Source organism: Heloderma suspectum, chromosome 6 (genome assembly GCF_057233095.1).
Source record: "Heloderma suspectum isolate Gila_16-S chromosome 6, 16-S_ref, whole genome shotgun sequence".
Lineage (NCBI taxonomy): Eukaryota > Metazoa > Chordata > Lepidosauria > Squamata > Helodermatidae > Heloderma > Heloderma suspectum.
In genome coordinates this window covers 39202140-39225672 of record NC_139463.1, presented here as the reverse complement: position 1 = coordinate 39225672, position 23533 = coordinate 39202140, and the positions used below count along the sequence as shown (strand labels likewise).

Genomic DNA, 23533 nt, shown 5'->3' with positions numbered 1-23533 from the left:
GTTTAGGGAGTGCAGGAAGATTGTGAGGCAGACACAGCTCCATCCTCCAACAAAGGGGAACAGACAGAGAGTTTGTGAGGAACAGCCAGGGCTGTGTTTCCACCAGAGATTTACTCCAACCGGGCTGCGCAGTGAGGTCTCTGTGTTTCCACAGCATCATGGTCATTCAGCACCAGCCCCGCATTTTAACGTGGAAAAACCACTTCTTCTGAGACTGGTTATAGTCTGACTTTTCCAGCTTACTTCGGCTCCATTACTAAACTGTTTCCACAACCGCACTGGGTTTGGTATCATAGTCCTGCCCATGGGGCATGTAGCCCGGCCTTTGTGGGTGTGTTGCTCTGACCTCAGTGACCCAACCCTTTCCCTCCCTGTTTTCCAGAAGTTTCATTGCCGTCTTGGAGCACGATGCCAAGGGAGCAACTTTTAAAGCATCATTGAAAATAAACACTAGAACACAGCCCATGACCCCAGTCAAGGGGTGTTTTCTCCCATTGTGCTGAATGAGGCTTTCCCTCTCAGTGACCACAGAAATAACAGAGAAGCCCCTCAACTGACAGGCACATATCAAAGCCCTCAATTCCTTAAATGCGATTAAGTGTGATCTTGAGGCTCCGGTCCATTGCCTTAGGACATAACTCCTTCACAGCTTCCATATAGAGATCCTTTGCATTAAAATGGGGGCAGGTTTCCGTCTCTTTCCCACAACAAACCCATTAGTGTCTCCTCAGCAGTAACTCCCATTGTGGTCAATGAAGCTTGCCTTTGAATGCCCACATCAGAACTTACAGAAATTCCCCCTCAATTGAAATGGCACACTTTTAAGCCTAATTCCTTAAATGTGATTAAGCTATCAAGTAGGATCTCAAGGCTCCGATGAATTGCCTTAGGAAGAAAGTACTTCACAGCTTCGTTATAGATATTCTGCAGGTTACAATAGGGGCTGGTTTCTGTCTTTGTGTTTACTGCTCTCTTTCCCCCAACAAACCAATTACTGTCTCCTCAGAAATAACTCCCATTGTGGTCAATGAGATCCTCTGAGTTAAAATGGGGGCTGGTTTCCCTCTTTGTCCCCCCCCCAGCACATATGTGTGTCTACTTGGAAGTAACTCCCATTGTGCTCAAAGAGGCTTGCTCCTGAAATGCAGGTGCATCTGGACTTTCAGAGGAAAGGAGAAAGTGGGGGAGGGGGGAAGCCTCTCTTCAGAGCAAAGCTGATTCCTTTTTAAAAATCCAGTACTCCTCCATTAGCTTCTCCTTCCATTGTCCTGGAAATACAGCCGAGGAGGCGGGAACACTGATGAGGTAATCAGACCCAACCCAGACTCCACTCAGACTCCACCCAGCCATCAAGAAAATAATTCGATTAATGCTCAGTGGAAACCACAGAGCCCCAGGCTACAGCAATGATAAGCTGGGTCTTTAAGGGCTGTGGAAACAGGAAAAGGAGAAGATGCAATTGGGGAAACATCACAACAAAGTTGCAAACAAAGTGAAGCCGATAACGTGGAAACATGCCCCTGGATGCTGCCACTGCTGCCCCCCAGCATCTGGCACCTGAGGCAGTTGCTTCACTCTGCCTAATGGTAGGGCCGGCCCTGATTATATCCTTCTTCCTCCAAAGATCTCACAGTGAAACATATGATGATCCCTCCCCATTTTATCCTCACAACCACCCTATGAAGTAGGTTAGGATGAGAGGGAGTGACTGACCCAAGGTTACCTAGTGCATTTCATGGCTAAGAAAGGATTTGAAGCTGGGTATCCCCAGTCCTAGCCCAACACTCTAACTACTACATCACATTAGGTCTCTCTGTAGTGGCTAAGAGCATGGATACTGAGCTGGGAAGTCCCTAGTTCAAACCTCACCTCAGCCTTGAACACACTAGGTGGCTTTTGGCGAACCACCACCTCTTAGCCTCAGCATCTCCCCAATTGCAATATGCAAAAATCCCAGCCCAACCCCCCACTTACATGGTGGTTGTAAGAATCAGCAGCTAATGTTTTGAACACTGAGAGGAAAACACTGAATAAAATGTTATAACAAGAGGGATACCTGATGGAAATAATACACAAAATAATTTTTCTTTTTACACAGTTTCATAAATAAGTTACAAAAGTAATTATCAAGTGATGATATGATTGTTAAGGGAGCAATCCAGTGGAAACCTCTCATGCTCATTGAAATATTTGAGTATTGTCTGTAGTTGTTTCCAGAGACTTGGAAGATGGAAATTTTTAAGTCAGAATACCCATCGGTTTTAGTATGAGTGAACATAAGAAATGGAACTTTTAAACTTTTAGAAAGGTGGTATCTGACATCTGTCAGCCTTCAGAACTTTTCAGATTAACTTCACAGTCCTTTACATGTCTACTCAGAAGAAAGCCCCACTGAGTTCAATGGGGCTTACTCATAGGTAAGTAGGTATACAACTGCAACCTTAGGCTGCTGTGTGAGAGACTGTATCCACATGCCTGGTGGAAGTACCCAAAAGTCATTATGTCCTGGGAGAAAATTCTGCCATATTTTGAATGGTGGAATATGCCCCGACAACAGATCCAATGGTAGTGACACCCAAACTATAGTGATGAAATACAACTCTCTGCCCTAAATGCAATCTTGTAAAGACAAAACTGTTCCATTATAAACAGTAACCAAGATCAAGCTTGCAAAAACGTGGAAGATGATAATCATAACAAAAAAGAAAAGTCGGTAGCCCATGAGGAATTGTGGGAGGTGGTGGTTAGAGGGAAATTGCAGCCACCACACTAAATAGTGTGAGATTGCTAAGCTCCAGAACTAGATAAGTGCCAAAAATAAATAAAAACGCAAATACAGAGCGCGGAAAAATTAAGACAGAAAAAATGAATAAAGATAACAGTAGGGGAGAAAAGACCTATTAACTGTGAATTTTTCTCTAGCCTACAGCAAAGGTTTCCTGAAGCTACCACTGTAGTGGTCAGAAGAGAACCGAGCAGGAAGGCAGGAGCCATGTCCCCCGAGCATGCGATCAGAGAGAGGGGGCAGAACTTCTGCCAAATTTCTAGCCTAGCTACAGACATTTCTCAAATGGAGGTCTGTGCTGATACAGAATCCATATGTGGGGTTGCACAAAGACCACAAGGAGTAGCAACTTCCTGTTCACCTAAACTTGAGCGCCATTTTTGGCAGAAAGGCAAGATATACATTTAATAAATAGACAGTCTTGTATATCAACAATTTGGCACTGTAGCATAATTGCCCTATAGGATGGTGCTGAGGCTCACAGGAAGATGCTAATCTAGCCCTGGATTTGGTGGTACAGTCTGGGGTGCCCCTCTCTCTTTATGATGTATGGAAGAGGGTGGTGGTGGTAGAATAGCTTCACAATACTATCCCTTGACCCTATTTTCTCTCTCTCTCTCTCACACACACACACACACACACACACACACACACCATTCCATGGTGGTTTAATTGTTTGGGCAGCATTTCCCAACGTAGAATCCTCCTGATACGTTGGACTAAAACTCCCATAATTCCCAAAGAATAATGGGAACTGCAGCCAACACATCTGAAGGGGAAGGCTGTGTTAGGGATTTCAGCAGGCCGATTTACTTCCCTTCCCCATTTTCTCTTCTCCCCTTGCCCACCCGCAACTCAACTGTCCTCAACATTCTGTGGCTCCTGGAGGACAATAAGGATGCTCAGTCTTCATCAAGCCATTTTGGGATCCCACACCCCACCCCTGCTTATTTAATTTACAAATATATTTTTTTCTGCATATCTGGGGAGTCGACTGAAACCCTACCTTATCTGAGGATAAGCCCATTTTTCTGCCTTGCTGATAGGCATAGGGACATCAAGATGCTATTAGAAAGAGTGTTCACTCATTATATCCAGGTTTCAACAAGGCAAAATCTGGAGATTTGTTAGCCATAGTTGCCCTTTTCACCTTTTCTAATATGGACAATGAAAACAAGGTAGATGGATGCTGGTTTCTGTTTATCCTCTCATGGCTTTCATAGAAAGTATTCCTGTTGAAACTTAAATTGAATAAATGCTTAAAGTTCAGTCCTCGTGGATGGAGGCGTTAGTTCTGTAGAATAGCATAAGGGACTGTAGGTCAACTATGCTCTCCAGAGCACATTCCCCAAGCAGTGGGACAAGAAAATCTGCCAAACAAAATCATGTGCATCCAAGTTAGCTCATTGGTGGCAAAGTTCTGTTCCCAATGGATTATTGCGGAGAACATGTTTATAAAGATATGACTGCAAGGCTACTGGGGATCATAGACTGTGAACTGACTGAAATTCTGTCAGGGCTCAATCCAACCAGCTGCTGGACAATTCTTAATATATTTAAATTGCTTCCTCCAATTTTTCTTCTCCTTCCCCAAGAATTCAGGGTTAATAATTTCCTCCCCGGAGAATACTGGATAACCATTTATTAGGCAGGGAACAATCTCCAACTACATAGCAAACTTGTTATCAGGATCTCTTATTGTCTGGACTGCTAAAGATTATATTTTGAACCTGGGGAAAATGCAATACATCTCCCAGTCCCTGTAATTTTTGTGTGCATTGTAGCTACAGAAGCATCATTCTGTAGCACTGTGCCCCTATCTGCGAATACCCGACTGTTTCCCTTCTTCTAAAACCCATTCCATTACTTAATCCATGTCATTTTGCACATTTTTTCCAAAGCTGTTTGGAAGCAAGTAAATGAGATACGTAATTGTGGTCTCATGGGCACAATCCGCGCACTATTCACATATATACACACTATGATTCTGGCTTGACAACTGGGGTTTGGATCTCTGAATACAGGATGCTGCCATATGCTGAGTCTATCCAGTCCACTATTGTCTACTCCATCCTTCCTTAACCTGGTCCCTCCAGATGTGTTGGGCTGAAACTCCCATAATCCCCAGCCAACAATGGTCATGCTGGCTAAGAATGATGAGTGCTGCAGTCCAACACAACTAGAAGGACCCGGTTGAGGAAGGCCAGACTACTCCAACAACCAGCTGCTCTCCAAGGTCTCAAGGCAAGAGTCTTCTCAGCACTACTACCTGAAATCATTTTAGCTGGATATGCCAGGGACTAGACCTGGCTAGGGGCTGCAGTGGCTTAGTCGTTAGGACGCTGAATTGCAGACCGGAAGGTCAGCAGGACAGCAGTTCGAGGCCTGAGTGCTGCGTGACCGAGTGAGCTCCCGTCTTCAGTCCCAGCTTCTGCCAACCTAGCAGTTCGAAAGCAAGAAATTGCAAGTAGATAAATAGGTACCGCCTCAGCAGGAAAGCTAACAGTGTTCCGTGCACCTCGGTGTTCAGTCATGCCAGCCACATGACCAAGGAAGCGTCTTCAGACAGTGCTGGCTCTTCGACTTAGAAATGGAGATGAGCACCACACCCTAGAGTCGGACACGACCGGTTGGGGACACCTTTACCTTTTTTAGACCTGGTACCTCACACATAAAAAACATGAGCTCTACCACTAAGTTACGACCCCTAAAATGCCCCTCAGGAGGGTGAATTTGGGCCAGAGGCTGACAGTTGCTACCATTTACTACAGGATGTGAACATTGCCTGCAACAGGTCTGAAGAAAACAGCTTTTGAAAATGTTTACATGAAATAAATCTAATGGTTCCTTGGATTTTCCAAATGTGAATGGGACTTTCACTGAAGCTTTGAATGAAGCAGGTGTTTAAACCCTAGAGGCAATACCTTCCGTTTTGCCTTCTGCTGATATTTCAGTGCAAAGATTATATGTGAAATTCATTTGTGAGCTGCCAGAAAAAAATATGCCCAAGGAAGTTCTGCCCAAAGGGTCACTTTTTCAAAAGGGTTACACAGAGCTAAAACCGTAAGCCTGACTTCAGCATTCCACTTACATTCTGGCTACCATCTGGCTGAAACCTATTATTTCAGAGGGAAGGTGCCTCCCTTTGACTGCTATTACCCCAGTACCTGATTTGTTAAAGATATACAGCTTCAGTAAAACTCATAGCTCCTTCCCCCTTTTCCCATTAAATTTTTTTTTTAAAAAAAATTGTTACAGCGGCTTTCCAGTTAAATCTAACATTATCATCGCTGGCAGTATGCTCAGTTCTGGGCGGTTTTTTCTGCATTCCCAATAACAGATGTCCATTCATGCATACATACACATACACACACACACACACACACACACAGAGAGAGAGAGAGAGAGAGGAACCTGCACTATAAGCTTAAAATACAGTTCAACTTGGCATGCATGCAGACCCTGGGGATAACCTTGATTGCTACTATGCTCAGATTCCAGCCATCATCTCACCTGCAGACAGTCTTTTTTTTTATGAAGGAGGTATTACGAGGGCTCCTCCAACTTCAGAAGCATCCCAAGGCAGTCAAAGGTTAAAATGTATATATAGTCATGATTTAAAAACAAAAACACAGGGAACACGGAATCTCAGAGCCAGCTTTCTGCTTCTGATCTCAGTGCACCTCTTTCTTGCCTAAAATTAAAAAAAAAAAAAACACCAACCAACAACAACCACATGCTGCAAACCTTAGCACATTGTGTGCTATTCATCCTCACTCAGGAGAGACTTGTTTGGAAATCTACCAAGCTATTGGGAGAAGTCTAGTAAGTGAGCCACAGGCAGGCTTCAGACAGGAAAATTCATAGATACACCATCCACACAGCGCTCCCTGCTGGCTCATAGGATGTCACAGACATTTTTAAAAAAACTAGAAATCTCTAGATAAAGGTTGAGTCAGTTGGGGGCATTTGAGTGAAAACATAGATCAGCAATAAGATCTTTTACATCATGTACAACTTCTGTCTTGTAGGAAGATTTGGAAGCCTCATTGGCTTAATGTTCTAAGGCCCACATAGGCCCAATACTGTTATTTTAGGGAAACAAGACTACAAGATTCCAAGAATGCTATTTCAGGAGAAGGAATTCTCACCACCCACTGAGATTCAAAGCACATTTGATAGTTCTTCAGGAGGCTAATATATTTGTTGTGATGAAATAACCACAACAAATGCTCTTAATTCAGGAGCAAATTGAGCCTTTTCATGAAACTCCAACACCACCTATCACCTTCTAAGTCTCTTTGTTTTCATTCACACCTTTATCACCATCAACCTTCCTGCAGCCCCAGTGGAATTTCCAGAATAATTTCTGCACAGTTCCTTTCTAGGACAGTTCATTTTAAGCAGCATGAACAATGATAAGGGTAGCTATTAAGTGACTAGAAAAATGTATTCTTAACAGAGTACCTAGGGTAGAATCTAATTATTGCCTTTGCAAACCTAATAGCAATCCTATAATAACATTGCGCTGGGACTGGAGGTATGTTGCTGCTTTGCTGGTGTAGGGGCCACTATAGCCAATGTATACTCCACCTGGCAAGAATAGGGGAAAAGACACAAGTAGAAAACTGGAAAAACTGCAGAAAAATGGCAGACGCAATGACACCACACCTGGAAAACCTGTCAATGCTGACCAATAAAGGATTGTGCCAGTGAGACACCCATGTGCTGCCCACACACATAGGGAGTGAATGAACTCACAATAACAGGGAAACCCCCCAGCACACAATCATCATACAAGAGTACATTTCACAGTGCCACCGCTCCATCAGCTCTAGCAGCTCAGCCAGCAAGAACAGCAAATTCCCAGGCATTTCTACAAGTAGCCCTGTTCAGCTCTGATGCTACTCCATAGGGCACAGGGGTTGAGAAGCAGGAGATAGGAGTTTGAGCCCCAACAGGGTGGAGGGGAAACCTGCCCCTATTCACCTTTTACATGCCCCCCCCCAAGAAAAACCTAGTCATGTGCGGGACATAAGAGTGCAAATTCCCAGGACCAAAACCCACACTGTAAACACCACAGAGCAGACAGCAGTCAGACATATCATGGGGCTTTTATCTTTTCCCTGCCCCTACCATCAATATCCAGTCACAGACTTCAGGGGCACATGGGCTTCCGGAGGAGCCCTGGCCAGATAGGAAATCTTATGTTTTAAATGCTGGAGGCCCCTAGTTGTATTGAATCCAGAATACAACCACAACCGCTAGGGAGGAGGGGCTGGTCAAAAGTTGTATCATCATGCAGCCATGGACTGAAGGGGTATAGGATATAGTGCCAATCCCATAGGGTAAGGCTTTGCCCTCCATTTCTCTTGCATTTATTCTTACAAGCTGCTGCTATGTTTTCTTTCTTTCTTTCTTTCTTTCTTTCTTTCTTTCTTTCTTTCTTTCTTGGCTGCATGAGAAAGTAAATAGCACAGCAACCAATGGGAAGCCAGGACTGAGATTTGCAAACATGGTGAACTGAAGATTGCTGAAATACAAAGATCAGACTCACCCAGACATGAAAGCTTCCATCCTCCGGGTCACTGCCTGGTCAGAGCTCACTTAAGCTAAGTACCATTTGGGGTTGATGTGTTTGAATTGGAATCTCAGGAAATTGGCTTGCTGCAGAAGGGAAGCGACATACAGCAGGTGACCCTTTTAATTCTCAAGCAGCATGGTACAGCCCCATGCTACTACAAAAGCCTTTTAGAGGAGGCAGCAGTCAGAGAGATTGTGCCCACTTGCAAGTGCGAAACATCCCACGGCAGCATTAACTCTAACATCCTTAGGGTAAATTCATCTCTTTTCTTTTGCTAATGGAACTTCAATGATAATGGTGCCATCTAGTGGTCTTTCCCCAATATAGGAAACATTTTGCACTGGTGAGAGAATAATCAAGCCCACTTCCTTCCTACTTGCACTCTTCTACCCCCAATACTACTTCTGTACGTTCCCAACATTTCACAATTAGTTCAGCCGCAGACACTTTGATCTGAATAGGAAGATACCTTACACAGTCTGTGGCAGATCAAGCAAATCTTTCATATTTGCATGATCTTACCCTTGGGGCTGCGGTGGCTTAGTGGTTAAGACGCTGAACTGCAGACCGGAAGGTCAGCAGGTCAGCAGTTTGAGACCCGAGTGCTGCGTGACCGAGTGAGCTCCCGTCTTCAGTCCCAGCTTCTGCCAACCTAGCAGTTCGAAAGCAAGACATTGCAAGTAGATAAATAGGTACCGCCTCGGCGGGAAAGGTAACAGCGTTCCATGCACCTCGGTGTTCAGTCATGCCGGCCACATGACCACAGAAGCGTCTTCGGACAGCGCTGGCTCTTCGGCTTAGAAACGGGGATGAGCACCGCACCCTAGAGTCGGACACGACTGGTTGGGGACACCTTTACCTTTTACCTTACCCTTACTGTTCGATTAGGAAATTCTATAAAAAAAATGCCTCCAACTGAATGCTGAAATTAAACATGGGATTCCAATGCCTAATATCACCCAGTATGGTCTTCTCACCCAAGAGTAATTAAAATGTCTTAGTTTGCCAGATGAGAGACAATTGTACCAAACAATTAGAAATAGATCATTAAATCCTTTTACTGTTTAGAAAGGAATCCAGATAAGGAGGTGTCAATGTTAAATTTAGATTTAAGACTTTCACTTAGTAAAGTATTGTAAAGTTATTAGGTCAGATGGGCCATCAGATAAGTGACCAAAAGGCCTCACTGGAGACCATAAATGTAAGAAAAATAAGCTCACAAGACAGGATGATGTCAAGTAAATATGTTTATGTCAAAAACATACCTCTAACATGTCAGATAAAGCTAAAATGTTTAGATAAGTATGTTGGTATGCACATTAATCTCGATAAGAAACATCAAAATTCGATACTCTTATTTTGACATATGAAGATTTAGAGTAGAAAGGTTATCTTTGAAATTCTTGGATAAGAAATATAAACTGTAGTAATAATAGTTTGGACATATTTTATAGCATCCAAAAAGTATATAAAGGAGACTCAGAACATGCAACAGTGGAAGCTATCCTTTAGGATCAGCTTTCCCTAATGGGTTGCCTGTAGAATCAACCTGGTCAGCTTGATATTGATTACCACTGAGAAACAGCAAATGTACTTGACTCTGCTTAGAAGCCTTGTTTAAGAATAATATTAGATTTTTTTGTGTTTGAATTTATGCATGCATAAGCTCTTGTACTGAACTGTGGTGTTGGAGGAAAATTCTGAGAGTGCCTTGGACTGCAAGAAGATCAAACCAGTCCATACTCCAGGAAATAAAGCCAGACTGCTCACTTGAGGGAAGGATATTAAAGGCAAAACTGAAGTACTTTGACCACATAATGAGAAGACAGGATACCCTGGAGAATATGCTGCTGCTAGGGAAAGTGGAAGGCAAAATGAAGAGGGGCCAACCAAGGCAAGATAGATGGATGATATTCTGGAGGTGACGGACTCGACCTTGGGGGAGCTGGGGGTGGCGACGACCGACAGGAAGCTCTGGCGTGGGCTGGTCCATGAAGTCATGAAGAGCGAATAAACAAACAAGCTCTTGTATTTAGTACTGTTATGCTAATACTTTTAAGAACTTTTAAGAGTGTTTAAGAACTAGAATACTGTATTACCCATATCAGAGTGAAGTACTGAACTGGCTCTAGATGGTAAGACAAATTTGACTGTATACACAGTAGACAGGTGATCAGTGGTTGCCAACATACTGACAATATAGTCTGAGAGAATTTCTGAACCAGGGCATATGCCACAAGTGCAGCTTTATAAGTGAAATAACATATGCCAAGTGCCCCAAACTCTTTGAAGGGCTATGAAAATGCTAAGTGTTGTTGTTATAAGTAGGGATGTACAAAAGTCACTTACCTGGTCCCGCAGCTTGCTTCACGGTGGGGGGGAGGCGCTTCAGTTCTCCCCCCGAAGTTCAGGCCGGGGGGGGAGGCGCCCTGCCTCGCCCGGCCGAAATTCAGGCTGGGGAGAAGCGCCCCGTCTCCCTGGCCGCGAAATAAAAAAGAAAATGTAAAAAAACACACACACACACCCGTGATAGGCTATGTAACGATTTACGTAGCCTATCACGGCTAGATTTCCAAAGTCAGCCATGATAGGCTACGTAAATCGTTACGTAGCCTATCACGGGTGACTTTGAAGAAGAAAAAAAGCGCGTACGCTATTTGCGTTGCCCTTATTTTCACCGTAGTCTACGTAAATCTTTACGTAGACTTCCCGGGCCCAAATAAGGAACGCAAATGGCGGTGCCCATGGGCACCGCCATTTGTGTACGCGCTTTTTTTTTCTCAAAGTCACCCGTGATAGGCTACGTAACGATTTACGTAGCCTATCACGGATGACTTTGGAAATCTACCCATGATAGGCTACGTAAATCGTTACGTGGCCTATCACGTGTTTTTTTTTCTTTCTTTATTTTGTAATGGTGGCGGCGGCGGCAGCCGGTCAGAAGACCGGCCGCCACCCCCGCCCCCGCCAAAACGCCACCGAAACGCCGCCGGGACCCGCCGCCGAGAGGGACATTCGAGGGAGGTAAGTCCCATCCCGGGGGGGGCGGGGGGGGTGGAGAATTTCACCAACAATTTCGGGGGGCCGAATGTGTTGGCATTCAGCCTCCCTGAGATTTGTCGAGAAATTCTCCGACATCCCTAGCTTATAAGTAAGGTAGGTATACATTTCGTGAAGCGCCTCAGGTTGAAGTCTGGGCATGTCTATTGAAAGCATTTAACAAGGGAGCATTTAACTAAACTCTTTGTTTAGTTAGGTATGTGCAGAATTTTCTTCCCAGGGAGATCTGCCTGGCAGCTTCATTACATACATTTAGACACCAACTTAAGACTTTCCTCTTCAAGCAGATATTTAATCTTTAATTCTGTTACTTTGATGCTGGCTCCTTAATGTTTTTAACGTTTTCAGTGTTTTAATATTTAATACTGTATTATTTTAATACTTTTATTCTTGTATGTTTTTTTTTGTTTGGTTTTTGTTGTTGTTGTTTAGTTTTATGATTGTAAATAGCCCCAGAGCATTTGCCAGTTGAGCAGTATACAAAGCCAATAAATAAATAAATGTGTCATTACAGTGTAATCCTATGCTCAAGTTCTGGCAGAAGTCCCGCCACACAGATGGAATGTCAGATATGCTGCCTCCATGACTGATACACCAGCAGAACACCCCAGATATGTTGGTGGAGCAATCCATCCATAGAGCCACTCTGCTGGTGAAGATATGCTGGTGAAACAACTGAAATGGGGTGTTGTGTGTGGGACATGAGCAGCACATGGGAAGAGCACACTAACACCATATGTTGTGTGTTGTTTGGATTTAATTTTTGTGAACTGCCCAGAGAGCTTCGGCTATTGGGCGGTATAGAAATGAAATAAATAAATAAATAAATATTCATACACCCCTTCAATCTGGTGCAACGTTACACCACCGCAGATCTGGTCCAGGAAATTTCCCACCCATGGATGTCAAGGGAAGGGAGGGGGAAATGGCCCTCCCATGTTGACGACCTCCCTGCCCAGGACAGGATATGGGGTAACTCAGCACCTAATCACAGCACCATCACCGCCATATTATAAACCCCACACATGGAAATCATAACTCAGATGACAAGACACGAAGCTATATGAGCTTTTCTAGGGGAGGCTGTTAATCAACTGTATCTGCTCTTAATTTTGTTGCAGAATTGAGATCTGAACATTACATGAAGAGCATTTTCTTTCTTCCTTTTCTGCTACCTCTAGGTGGCTGTGGTATACTGTGATATAGTGGAATAGCAGTTACACAAGTGGAAAAAGCATTTTTTTTCATGTCTCAGCTCATTTTCCCTGCTCTAAAAAAACTAACCAAAAGTGCTGTTTATAAACAGGAGCAAAAGTGGAGGGTCATGACATTGTCTAAAGAACCCATAAAGAACTGTGAGTAGGGAATGACAAGCACACCATAAATGCCTTGTGTAGAAAAGTTCTGTCTCTCTCTGCCTTCCTGTTGCATACATGTATTACTCACATGGCAGAACTCCCATATGTGCCTGCCCGGACCTTAAGATCATTGTCAGAGGCCCTTCTCCGTGAGCCCCTGCCAAAGGAAGTGAGGCGGGTGGCTACTAGGAGGAGGGCTTTTTCTGATGTGGCACCCCGGCTCTGGAATGAGCTCCCTAGTTAGTTTCGCCTGGCACCTACATTGTATTCCTTTCGGCGCCAGGTGAAGACCTTTTTATTCTCCCAGGCATTTTAGCATTTTAACTTTCTAAATTTTTAGCTTTGCTGTTTTAAGTCTGTATTTTAAACTCCTGCACTGCTGCTAGGTTTTATTGTGGTTGTACTGTTATATTGTGGCTTTAATGTTCTCTATATTTTAAATTGTTTTATTGTGTGTTGTTTGGTTTTAATTTTTGTGAACCGCCCAGAGAGCTTCGGCTATTGGGCGGTACAGAAATGAAATGAATAAATAAATAAACCAACTCTGGTGATGGGAAACAATGGGAAAAGGGTACTTTGCACACAAAGGGAGAAATTTGCACAAAACTAACTGGCTGCACAACATACATGGAAACCTGAGCACACTGCTAACACTTATCTGCCTAGAACTCCTACAGGTATTTGCCTTGGGACTCCAGACATGAGCACCTAACATCAAACTTCACTCTAACAACTGGGGCTGCCAAGACAGACTATCCCACACAGGTAAGCAAGGGGGACACTTGCTGCAAAGTATAACTGCTGTGATTGTTGCCCAAGTCCCTTCCACACGCTACCCCTTTTGCTATGTATAAATACCGTGAAGAAATTGATTTATGAAATTTCTCACGATTTAGATAGATCAGCATTTTTAAAGCTGACGTTGTAGGGTAAGGTAAATACACTTAAGATGAATATTATACTTCGGATTGTTTATGCTATATGTGAGATTCCCTTATCTGGCAATTATTTCCAGAAAATCAAAGCTTTGTTTTGTAATTGGGGTGGGGGAGGGGTCCTCTCCACCAAGATTATCTCTGAAATGGATGCAACTTCCATTTCAAGAAGGTGGATTTGGTTTTTCGGATCTTGTTTTATATCGTTGGGCTTATCTGCTGACTCTTACTGAATTTTGGACTTTCCTGTCTGCATCAGATCTTCTGCCTTGGTCAGTTTGGGAATTTTCTTGTCTAGCTCCTCTCTCTAAATGGATGGCATTAGGTTCTAGGCATATAAGAATGTATCAGCTTCCTCCCACAGTTTCTACTGTCAGAGACGTGCAGTATATAGTGTTACACAGACTACACTTTGATCCATTTTCTCATACTAAATTGTCTTTATGTGGCAATCCAGATCTGAAAATTAGTAAGAAAATGTTTTTGTGGTGGACACAGACAGATAAGGTGGCTTTTACTTTGGATCAATGGATGGGTGTCGATGATGATCTTTTGTTGGTTCCATGAAAAATGTGATTTGCTAGTTATGGCTGAATGCCAGTACTTGCAACTGCAGCATTTGTTAGTATCTAGGTTTGACCTGGCTGCTTTTACAGCATTAGAGTCTCCACCATTTTTGGAAGCATGTATTGAAGCTGGTTAGGCAAAGCAACCCACAATCAATTTCTATAAATACTTGTTATTGATGAATAAAAATTATATACAGATTTTTAAGCAGAAATGGAATAGGGAATTGGATTGCCCTATTGTTCCTAATCAGTGGATCGCCACTTTCACGTCTATACCTATCATGTCTGTGGATCTTAGGCTGCGTCTTATTCAGTGAAAACATTTGTTTCATGTCTATTGGACACTGCAACATCTCTTTAATAAGGGATTGCCTAATTCGGCTAATTGCTGGTGGTGCAATGCAACCAATGCTTCTTTTAAACATGTTTTGGCAATATCTAGTAGTTGCTTCTTTTGGGGAGGAGATTATTATATGCATAAATTTTGTACTGGAACAGTCTTTAATATTTGTGGATGTACACACTATTTTAAATTATTTACCTGCTTCATGGAAATTAATGAATGGTCAGCATAAATGGATTCTCTGCACCTTCTTGACAACTAAAAGACTGATATTACAATATTGGAAGGGGATAAACCTTCACCTCCTATAATGCAGTAGATTAAGGACCTTATAACACTTTCAACATTTGAAAGGGTAGCATATAAGTATCACCAAATTAGTATCCTTCAATACTTATTTGGATATTTGGTCTGCTTTTGTTAAAGCCTATGTATACTTGATAGTTAGTTGTATTTTCATATATTTGCATTTCATATGTCTTCATTGCTAAGGATATATACAAATTTATGTATATATATTTAAAATAATAATAAAGAAATAAATAAAAATATGGGAATACTATGCCTTGTCTGAACTGTATTACACTAACACTCTCCCCGTTCCCGCAAAAAGCAGAGAGCAGTGTCCTTCACACAGGCAAGGCACTCCTTTCCACATGCAAGTAAGCCCTCTGTTGCAAAAAGCCGGACGCTCTACCCCACCAATTGCCCCAGCTGGCCAAACACTCCTGAATACTTTTGCCTTGCAGGATCAAACAGCACACACACCACGGTTCACTACACCCCCACCCCCAAAGGGGCAAGGATACTCACAGGCACTGCAGTCTCCTCCACCCCTCCAAGAGTGTGGAGGAAACTGAGGCATGAGCAAAGGTTGAATTCCCATGTGGCACCACTCAGTCTTCTCTCTCACCTCCTTACAAACACCTATTGTGAATCCAGATCCAAGGACTATGTACTCCAGATGCTAACTATTGCTTGCTATGCTCTCTCTGCATCGCTCCCCTTGCTCTCCACATGATACTGTCCCACAGGTACAGGATCCATCCCACACCCTGTTTTGTGCTCACTAAGAGGGAGATCCACCCCATGACCAACAGGTGACCAGATGCTCCTGGTTGTTCCTCCATGATGTTGTTTTCAACCTATTTGTTCCAGGCAGCAACACAGAAGGGGATGGTGGTCTTGGTCCTTTGTACACTCCATGACAGACAGTTGTGCAACTGGTGAAGGTGTTCCTGGCATGGAGTTGGTGCCACAAGGGACACTGCTGCACCTGCTACCCCACTTTTTGGCAAGCTACTGTCCAATACACTGGGGTCCTGCTGCAGTGACTGGTTGGCAGCCCCACACTTATGTTGTTTCCCTTCAGGATCTCCTCCATCCTGGATGCTCTTCAATAAAAGCTTGAACACTGCCGTATGCATTGTTGCTCCTTTGTTGCTAGAAGATGGTAGATAGGGATTCCTTTTCCCTACCCTAGTAGGATCTGGCTGTAACTGGGCTCAGGATGGGGCTCTGAGGGAGAGACGGGAGCTTGATGGGCTCAAGTGCGGTGCCCCCCCCCCCACGTGCTTACTCAAGTTCCTTCACCTGGGAAGAAGGAAGGCTTCTCAGGATGCACAAGTAGGATGGGTGCTGGTCCCAGGGTGTATAAGGCAGTCAGTTGAGTTGGGGTGGGGTGGCAAGGGAGGGATGTTGGGAGAGAGGGGAACATAGAGAGAGGTGGTGATTGAATGGATTGCCAGGGGGAGGGGGAGCAGGAGGGGAGGCCAGAATGGCTGGCTGGCCCATACAGGGCCACGCTATAGGTTCATGTAGAACTCCTCTTGATTGGCTCAAGTCTGCCCGAGTGCCCTATTTATTTATTTATTTGTTTGTTTAATTTATTAATCACCCAGCCACTCTGGGCGATGTACAAAGTATATAATAAAACATTTTAAAACAACAAAATTCTACAGTAAAAACATTTTCTAAAATACCTTAATCCATCCCAAACGCCTGCCTGAACAACCATGTTTTTAATGCACGGCGGAAGCTCATTAAAGAGGGGGCATGGCGGACTTCCCTAGCGAGGGAGTTCCACAGAGTGGGGGCCACCACAGAGAAGGCCCTCTCCCTTGTCCCCACCAGTCTAGCTGTCCTGGCTGATGGGACAAAGAGAAGGCCATCCGAGGCTGATCTTGTTAAGTGGCTTGTCTGGTGTTGCTGGAGGAACTCCTTAAGATAGGCTGGGATGGAACCATATAGGGTTTTAAAGGTCAAAACCAACACCTTGAATTGGCCTGGAAAACAACTGGTAACCAGTGCAGCTCCTTCAGCACTGGAGTGATGTGATCTCGCCGGCAGCTGCCTTTAAGCAGGCAAGCCGCTGCGTTCTGTACCAGCTGCAGCTTCCGAACTGTCTTCAAGGATAACCCCACATAGAGTGCATTACAGTAGTCTAAACGAGAGGAGACCAGGGCATGTACTACCGATGGGAGCAGATGGTCGGGAAGGAAGGGGCGCAGCCGCCGTATCAGATGGAGTTTATACAGCGCCTTCCTTTCCTACTATGGGGTTGTACCCTGGCTTGGAACCAGTGACCTCCAGCATGTGAAACTTAAGTGGTTCTACCTGGCTAAAACTCCTCCTGCATCCCCTGTGCTCTTTGTGTCTGTGAGCTGCTCTGTGGTGTTTGCTGTGTTGGTTTGAGTGTTGTGTAGGCTCCCCTTCCTCCCCTTTGGGTTTTGTGCTGCAAAACAGTGGTTGTGAGTAGCATAAGGAGATTCCAACCCCTGCCTGTAGTGGTGCCTGGAGACTCATTCAATAGAGTGGCGTCTGAGTGAGCTGCTTAAGTTCATCCTCCATTCTAGATAATTGGCAGCTCTATATCTGAATGGGTATATGAGAGTGAGAAATTATCAATTGTTTACTGGGAATACACCCAGCTGCAATCTCTTAGCTGTATAAACTTAGCTCAAACACCCAAGACTTGTCTGTGCATGTTCCCTTATATTTGGAATATTTGGAATAGCTCTTTCCAAACACCAAATTCCACTGTACTCAGCATGGCTCTGCAGTCATCAGCACAGATCTTTTTTCTTCTTCTCAGCATCTCCTCCATGTGTGAAGTATCTTTTTATTTACTAATGGGTGAGGAATGGAAGACCTAATTTATGTAAACCAGGGATATCACGAAGGAGATAGATCAAGATGGTATTCTATCAGATTGAACCAAGATTAAATATAATTACATTCCAGCTGTAGTCAGGTACAAATCACTGCACACAACTCTGGTGATATTCCTTATGCATGCTAGCCAGCCAGCCAGCCAAGCCAAAAGCAAGCAGAAACTGGCAACAAAAATTTGCAGGCCTGCCAGATGTAGATTATGGATCAGTGCTGACCTAACTGCCTACCACTTGCACAGTCATAAACCCTTGAGGAAAAAATGAGCATAGACATGAAGGAGAGAGAGGCAAAAAGCACAAATATTATCCAACATTACAGATTTTTCCTGTTCTGCAAAGTAAGTAGTAATATATTTGAAACCTCCCCCCCATCACTCGTTTTCTTTTAAAGACAAGAGCTCCCCCTGTTGGTAAAAAAGATGATACTTCTGCCTCCTATTTTTCTCACACAAAGGGTACTCAGGGCTTCTCCACATGGGGCTTTTATCCTACTATTTAGATTTGTTACTCATGGAAGTTTGCAGGTCCTTTACATGAAGTCATCAACCTCCAGCACCTACCCCGTGGTTTCCGATCATTTCCACAGCTTAATTTGAAACTGAAATAATGAGCTAACAAAAAGAAGCTCTTTGAATCGGGTTGAATTTTTTGGTGAAAAGATAAAGTGACACTATAAAAATGGCGTCATCTAATGGCTGTATAAGGGAACATATAGAACTTGCAGAAAAAGGGGGAAAAGGGGGAAGGGAAGAGCATGTAAAGGGCACATCTTAATCCTGCAAAGAATCCAGAAGCCCTGGTAAAAATGCGGGATAAAAGCTTCTGCATGGAGAAGCCCTTGGCCACAAGAGCTCTTGCTTCTGGCTTCAGCCTAAATGCAGTGAAAATATTTTTAGCCATATGGACTTTGCAGAAAACTTACTCTACAACTCAGATCCTGAACATAATGCAAACATTTGAAATAATTTTGGGAGAATTCACAAAAACACAGTTGCTGAGCATGAATTTATCCTATGGTGACAGCCACATAGCAATTCGAGGAAAAGAAACCTTTTTCTGTACTACCTACCAGATTGAAGTACTGCAAGGGGATAAGCTATAGAATGATACACATGGGCTTTCAGAGGCTAACTACATGTCACACACAAATGAAATTAGCAGAGTCCTGCTGCCCTTTTTAAAAAAGAAAAGCAGCTTCAGGAGAGGAACATTTAGAGCAGAAAAGTGTTGAGGGATGCTTAACACTTTCCTTAGCCACAATTTCTCAGTTCCAAGTTCCGCCTCTTCCCTGGAAGGTCCATTACGCTTAGAGCCAGCGTACTGTAGTGGTGAGAGTGTTGGACTGGGAGTCAGAAGATCTGGGTTCTAGTCCCCTCTCGGCCATGGAGGCTCACTGGGTGACTTTGGGCCAGTCACAGACTCTCTACCTCACAGGGTTGTTGTTGTGAGGATAAAATGGAAAGAAGGAGGAGAATGTAAGCTGCCTTGGGTTACTTGCAAGAGGAAAAAAGATGGGATATAAATGCAATAAATAAATAAAAATTATAATTCTGGATTTTAAAAACAAAAACTAAACGGTAAATAATGGCCTGCATCAACAAGATGTCTGGAAGCACCCCTGATCTGCCTATATCCCACAACCTCTCTTGCCATTTATCAACAAGAAAGCTTATTTCAAAGAGTTTTTAAGTTGGAACAGCCACAAAAACAACTCACACAGCAGAGATATGCTCTGTACAGCATGGGGGTCTAATATGATCCAAGCCAATGCTGATTCACCTTTCCTGGATAGTTTCCAAGCTTATTTGCTGCTTAACTGAACCATGACATAGTCCTACTGAAAAATCAACTATGACCCATAAAACATGGTGCATAACTCAATCACTCTATGGGTTTATATTTTTATTAATATAACCAAAGAAGGCCAGATTGCTACAGAAAAGCATTTTTAAAACATTTTAATTCAGTTTTTTTAAACTCTTTGTTTGTTAACCCCCTTTTTCTCTCTGTACCCCAAGGTGCACACTCTTCTCAGTCTGCACCATGGCAAGTCTCTCTAAATCACCCTATCTTCTTATCCTCCTTTTCTCTCTCTGCTTCACAGTGCTTTTCTCTCTCCCCCTCCCTCTCTACACACCACAGGTCTGCACTTTCATCTCTCTGTCACCCCCACCCTTTTCTGTTTCTATACACATAGGTTTCTCTGAAGCCCCATTTTTGTTACCTCCTGTGTTTCTCTGTGCACAATGTAGCACTCTACTTTCCTTCCACCACCACAGGTCTTTGCATCCCCCATCTCTAAAACCACAAACTTTTCTCTTTCCCCAAATCTGCACTCCATACTTTGCCACCTTTTCATCTTCCTTTACTGTGTATTTTTGTTTTCTTTTTGTCCATCCCCCCTCCCTCCACCTTATCTCTACTCCTCCTTGCTGAATTTGGCAGTAACAGCTCATAAGACATTCACTTTCCCAGCAATTCACAGGAGTGAAGGAATTTCAGCCACAAGCGGCTGGCTGTGAGGGCATGGAAAAATTGGCATCAACTCTGCCAAGTGCCTTGGGAATAAGGGAAAGTAGAAACAATGCAGCTGCAGTGACACAAGCATTCTTCCATCCCCTCCTCTATTTTTGATGGATTTGGCTCCACAAGGATGTGGGGAAGGGCCACTAACAATGAGATCCTGGAATTCCACTGGGGGCTGTAAACAGAAAGGTGTAGGCCCTTTGTTGCTCAGTCTTGACTGAGCTCAACACTCACCTATTTTTTAGCCAGCCTGTACATGGGGTTCACCCATTTTTTAATTTTTGCAAGTCCTCAATGGCTCATAGTTAACCAACTGAAGTACAGCAGTAGTGTCAATATAATTATTGGGCACAATCTACCTGGAAGCTCTTATTTACTGCAGGTCCCATAGAAATGGATGGGCATTGTGTGAGAGCAACAGAATCTCTGCAAAAGAACTTCCAGATGGATTATTTCCCTTACCCCATAGGAAATGTGATAATGAAATTACTTCTCCCAGAGTAATGAAGACATATCTTCAAAATATGCATTTAAATGCAATACATCATGGAGCCGCTAGATGCTGCTGTGCACTATGGGGTCCTCCATGAAGAGTGAGAACAGACTCTGCTAAACAAGAGAGGAGAGGCTTGGGCAATTAGGAATGCAAATTTCTATTTAGTGGTAACATTTACAACATAGAATATTTCCAGTCACATTCCACTTTCATTCTCCCTCAAATCAAACCTCTAATAATCTAAAACCACATTTTGAAACTTTTCGATGGATCTGTGTTTGCGTCTTGTGAGCAAACATTTCTCTCAACCTGACCATTTCCTCCCTATCCCTTGAGTCCTTGTCAAAAAAAAAAAAGAAAAACAAAAAAAAGAGGAAAGCAACTTGTATAAAACTTTTCAAATATGTGTCTGGGAATCGGCAATGCAGGAATAATGTTGATGCAACCAGACTGGTGCTTTCACTATGCAGTTGCTAAAAGAGTTGTATGGTTATTACAACATGATCAGTAAAGGAGGTGCCATGAACTGAATATTCTTTTAACTTTGTACTGTGCTGATGTGGCATTTCCAGTTAAGCACAGGATCTAGAATATTTATTACTTCTTTAACGTTATCGCACTCTTCCTTCAAGGATCTGTGGATTGCATACATAGTACCCCAACAACCCTACTCTGACATTCTGTTCACTATACTCCACTGACTACCTTGTGCTGGTACAGGCAGGAAGAGTTCATAAAACCGGCATTGGGCTGTAGGCCTTTTGTGATTAAAAAAAACAACAAATATTGTAAAAATATTTAATAAATATTGCAGAAAGTTTCAAAGTTGACATTTGTGCTGATATGATACTAGACACTATTAAGGGGGAAAAAACTTGTATCTTAAGACAATCTATGACTCATTATGATGACATATATTCCAAACACCTCTGCCTGTCAGAAACGTCTGGACATAACGACATAATTTGATTCTTCTTACCGCATCTGCCTGCTGGTATCTGACTTTTGGGCTACTCCATTCCTTGCTGATCCGTTTACGGTACAGGTTGCATTTTGGAATATATGTACAGCCAACATCTCCCAATTCTGGGTACAAAATTTCTAGATGCCCTCTGTAAGGAACACAATACTGGCATGAAATCCATGCTGAATACTAGATCTCTAAGAAGAGTATTCATTTGAATTATATTTAATTTGCCCCAAAGGAAAGCTTATATCCGATAAATTAATAGAGAATAAAGCTGACACTCTTTTGTTCTGTTGTCACAACCGCTAACCCACTTTACAATAATTACTTTACACTTTGATATTGAAAGTGCAACCTTGCTTAATGCAAAATAGCTGTTAGCTAGCATGTTTTAAGCATACATTTGTGCACATGATTAAGGTAATTAATCTGTGGCTAACAGGTTCTTTTTGTTCTTTAGTGTATGCCTGCAGAAGCATCCTAACATCCAATATTAAACTGGCTAAATAGTTGGTATTTTTCCAGATTAATTAATCTATCCCTTTGTGATCTGTTCCACATCATGAAAGCTCTCTGTCGTCCTCTCCCCCTTTAATGTGCCGTTTAACAAAAGCCAAGAAGTACCCTCTAATTCAGACCTAGGGTAAAATCCAACATAAGGCCTAAATAGAGTAGACCCATTGAAACAAAGGGGACTTAAGTTAGCCATGAGTAATGTAAGTCACATTCATTTCAATGGGTCTACTTTAAGTAAGACTTACGTTGGATTTTACCCCTAGAAGGGATTTCAGTACTACACTCAAAATTAGAGGCCATTCCTTATATAAGGCCAAAGTTAAACAGAAAGGAGATGGCATGGCCTAGGGCTGCTCAAAGATTACATGACCCTTGTAAAAGAGGTTGCTCAGTCCAGTAGTTGATGGGGAATAACTGTAAGGTTCTTTGCAAAGGATCTGATTTTTAGCATAGTGCAACAATGATGGAAAATTCAGTGCCAGAAGACATAAACAGAATTTACTGTTTCAATTGTTACTGTCATTACAGCATGTGTATAATAAATTTACTTTTGTTTTATTTATAATATACATGTTGTAATGACCATAACAATTGAAACAATAAATACTATTTATTGTATGCATTATCAACAGTGTTGAAAACATTATGTATAGCAAGCTATGATTAAGACTGAACTATAATCAATGAATTATGTATCAAATAGAGTTGGAGGTGATTATTGAAAGTGGGGGTACTTAAAAATGTGTGCAACCCTGTTTGAATTAGACTAGGTCCATTTTGAGGTGAACACATCCCTGTTCAAACTTCCCTGGACTCAAATTAGGGCTCATAACCTACCTACTTCCACAAATATATGCAGCCAGAGATCATGAGGCTTCTCGGTGGCAACTGACAGTTCCAAGCAGCCCAGGACAGACCACACAATGTGTTAAACATTTGCTGCTATGAATTGAGAACTCACCAGTCCCATGATCCCCAGCTACAACTGATGCTCCACACAGCATGGAGCTGCCTGTCCTGCTCTTCTGCTGTCTGCCACCTACCATCTTCCCACCCTTTCCAGAGGTAAGGATTTTTTTCCCTTGAGGAAAAGGGAGAACAGAAAGGGAGGGTAGGGGTGTGGAGGAGGCAAGGAGTAATTGTGCTGCTTGAGTGTTCAAGTAGACCACTCGAGCAGCCCAACTGATTTTGGGGCCAGGCAAGCAAATGCCTGCCCATGAT

The 23533-nt window shown here is 43.0% G+C and overlaps 1 protein-coding gene across 7 annotated transcripts in view; it reads right to left on the bottom strand.

Moving 5' to 3' along the window:
* Nucleotides 1-23533, bottom strand: part of PEBP4 (phosphatidylethanolamine binding protein 4) — a 360734-nt gene that overhangs the window by 321482 nt on the left and 15719 nt on the right. For all 7 annotated transcript variants that reach the window (XM_084803995.1, XM_084803990.1, XM_084803993.1 and 4 more), the window contains one exon: nt 21809-21941. In XM_084803995.1, coding sequence (XP_084660121.1) covers nt 21809-21941 — 133 coding nt within the window. The remainder of the gene's footprint in view (nt 1-21808; nt 21942-23533) is intronic.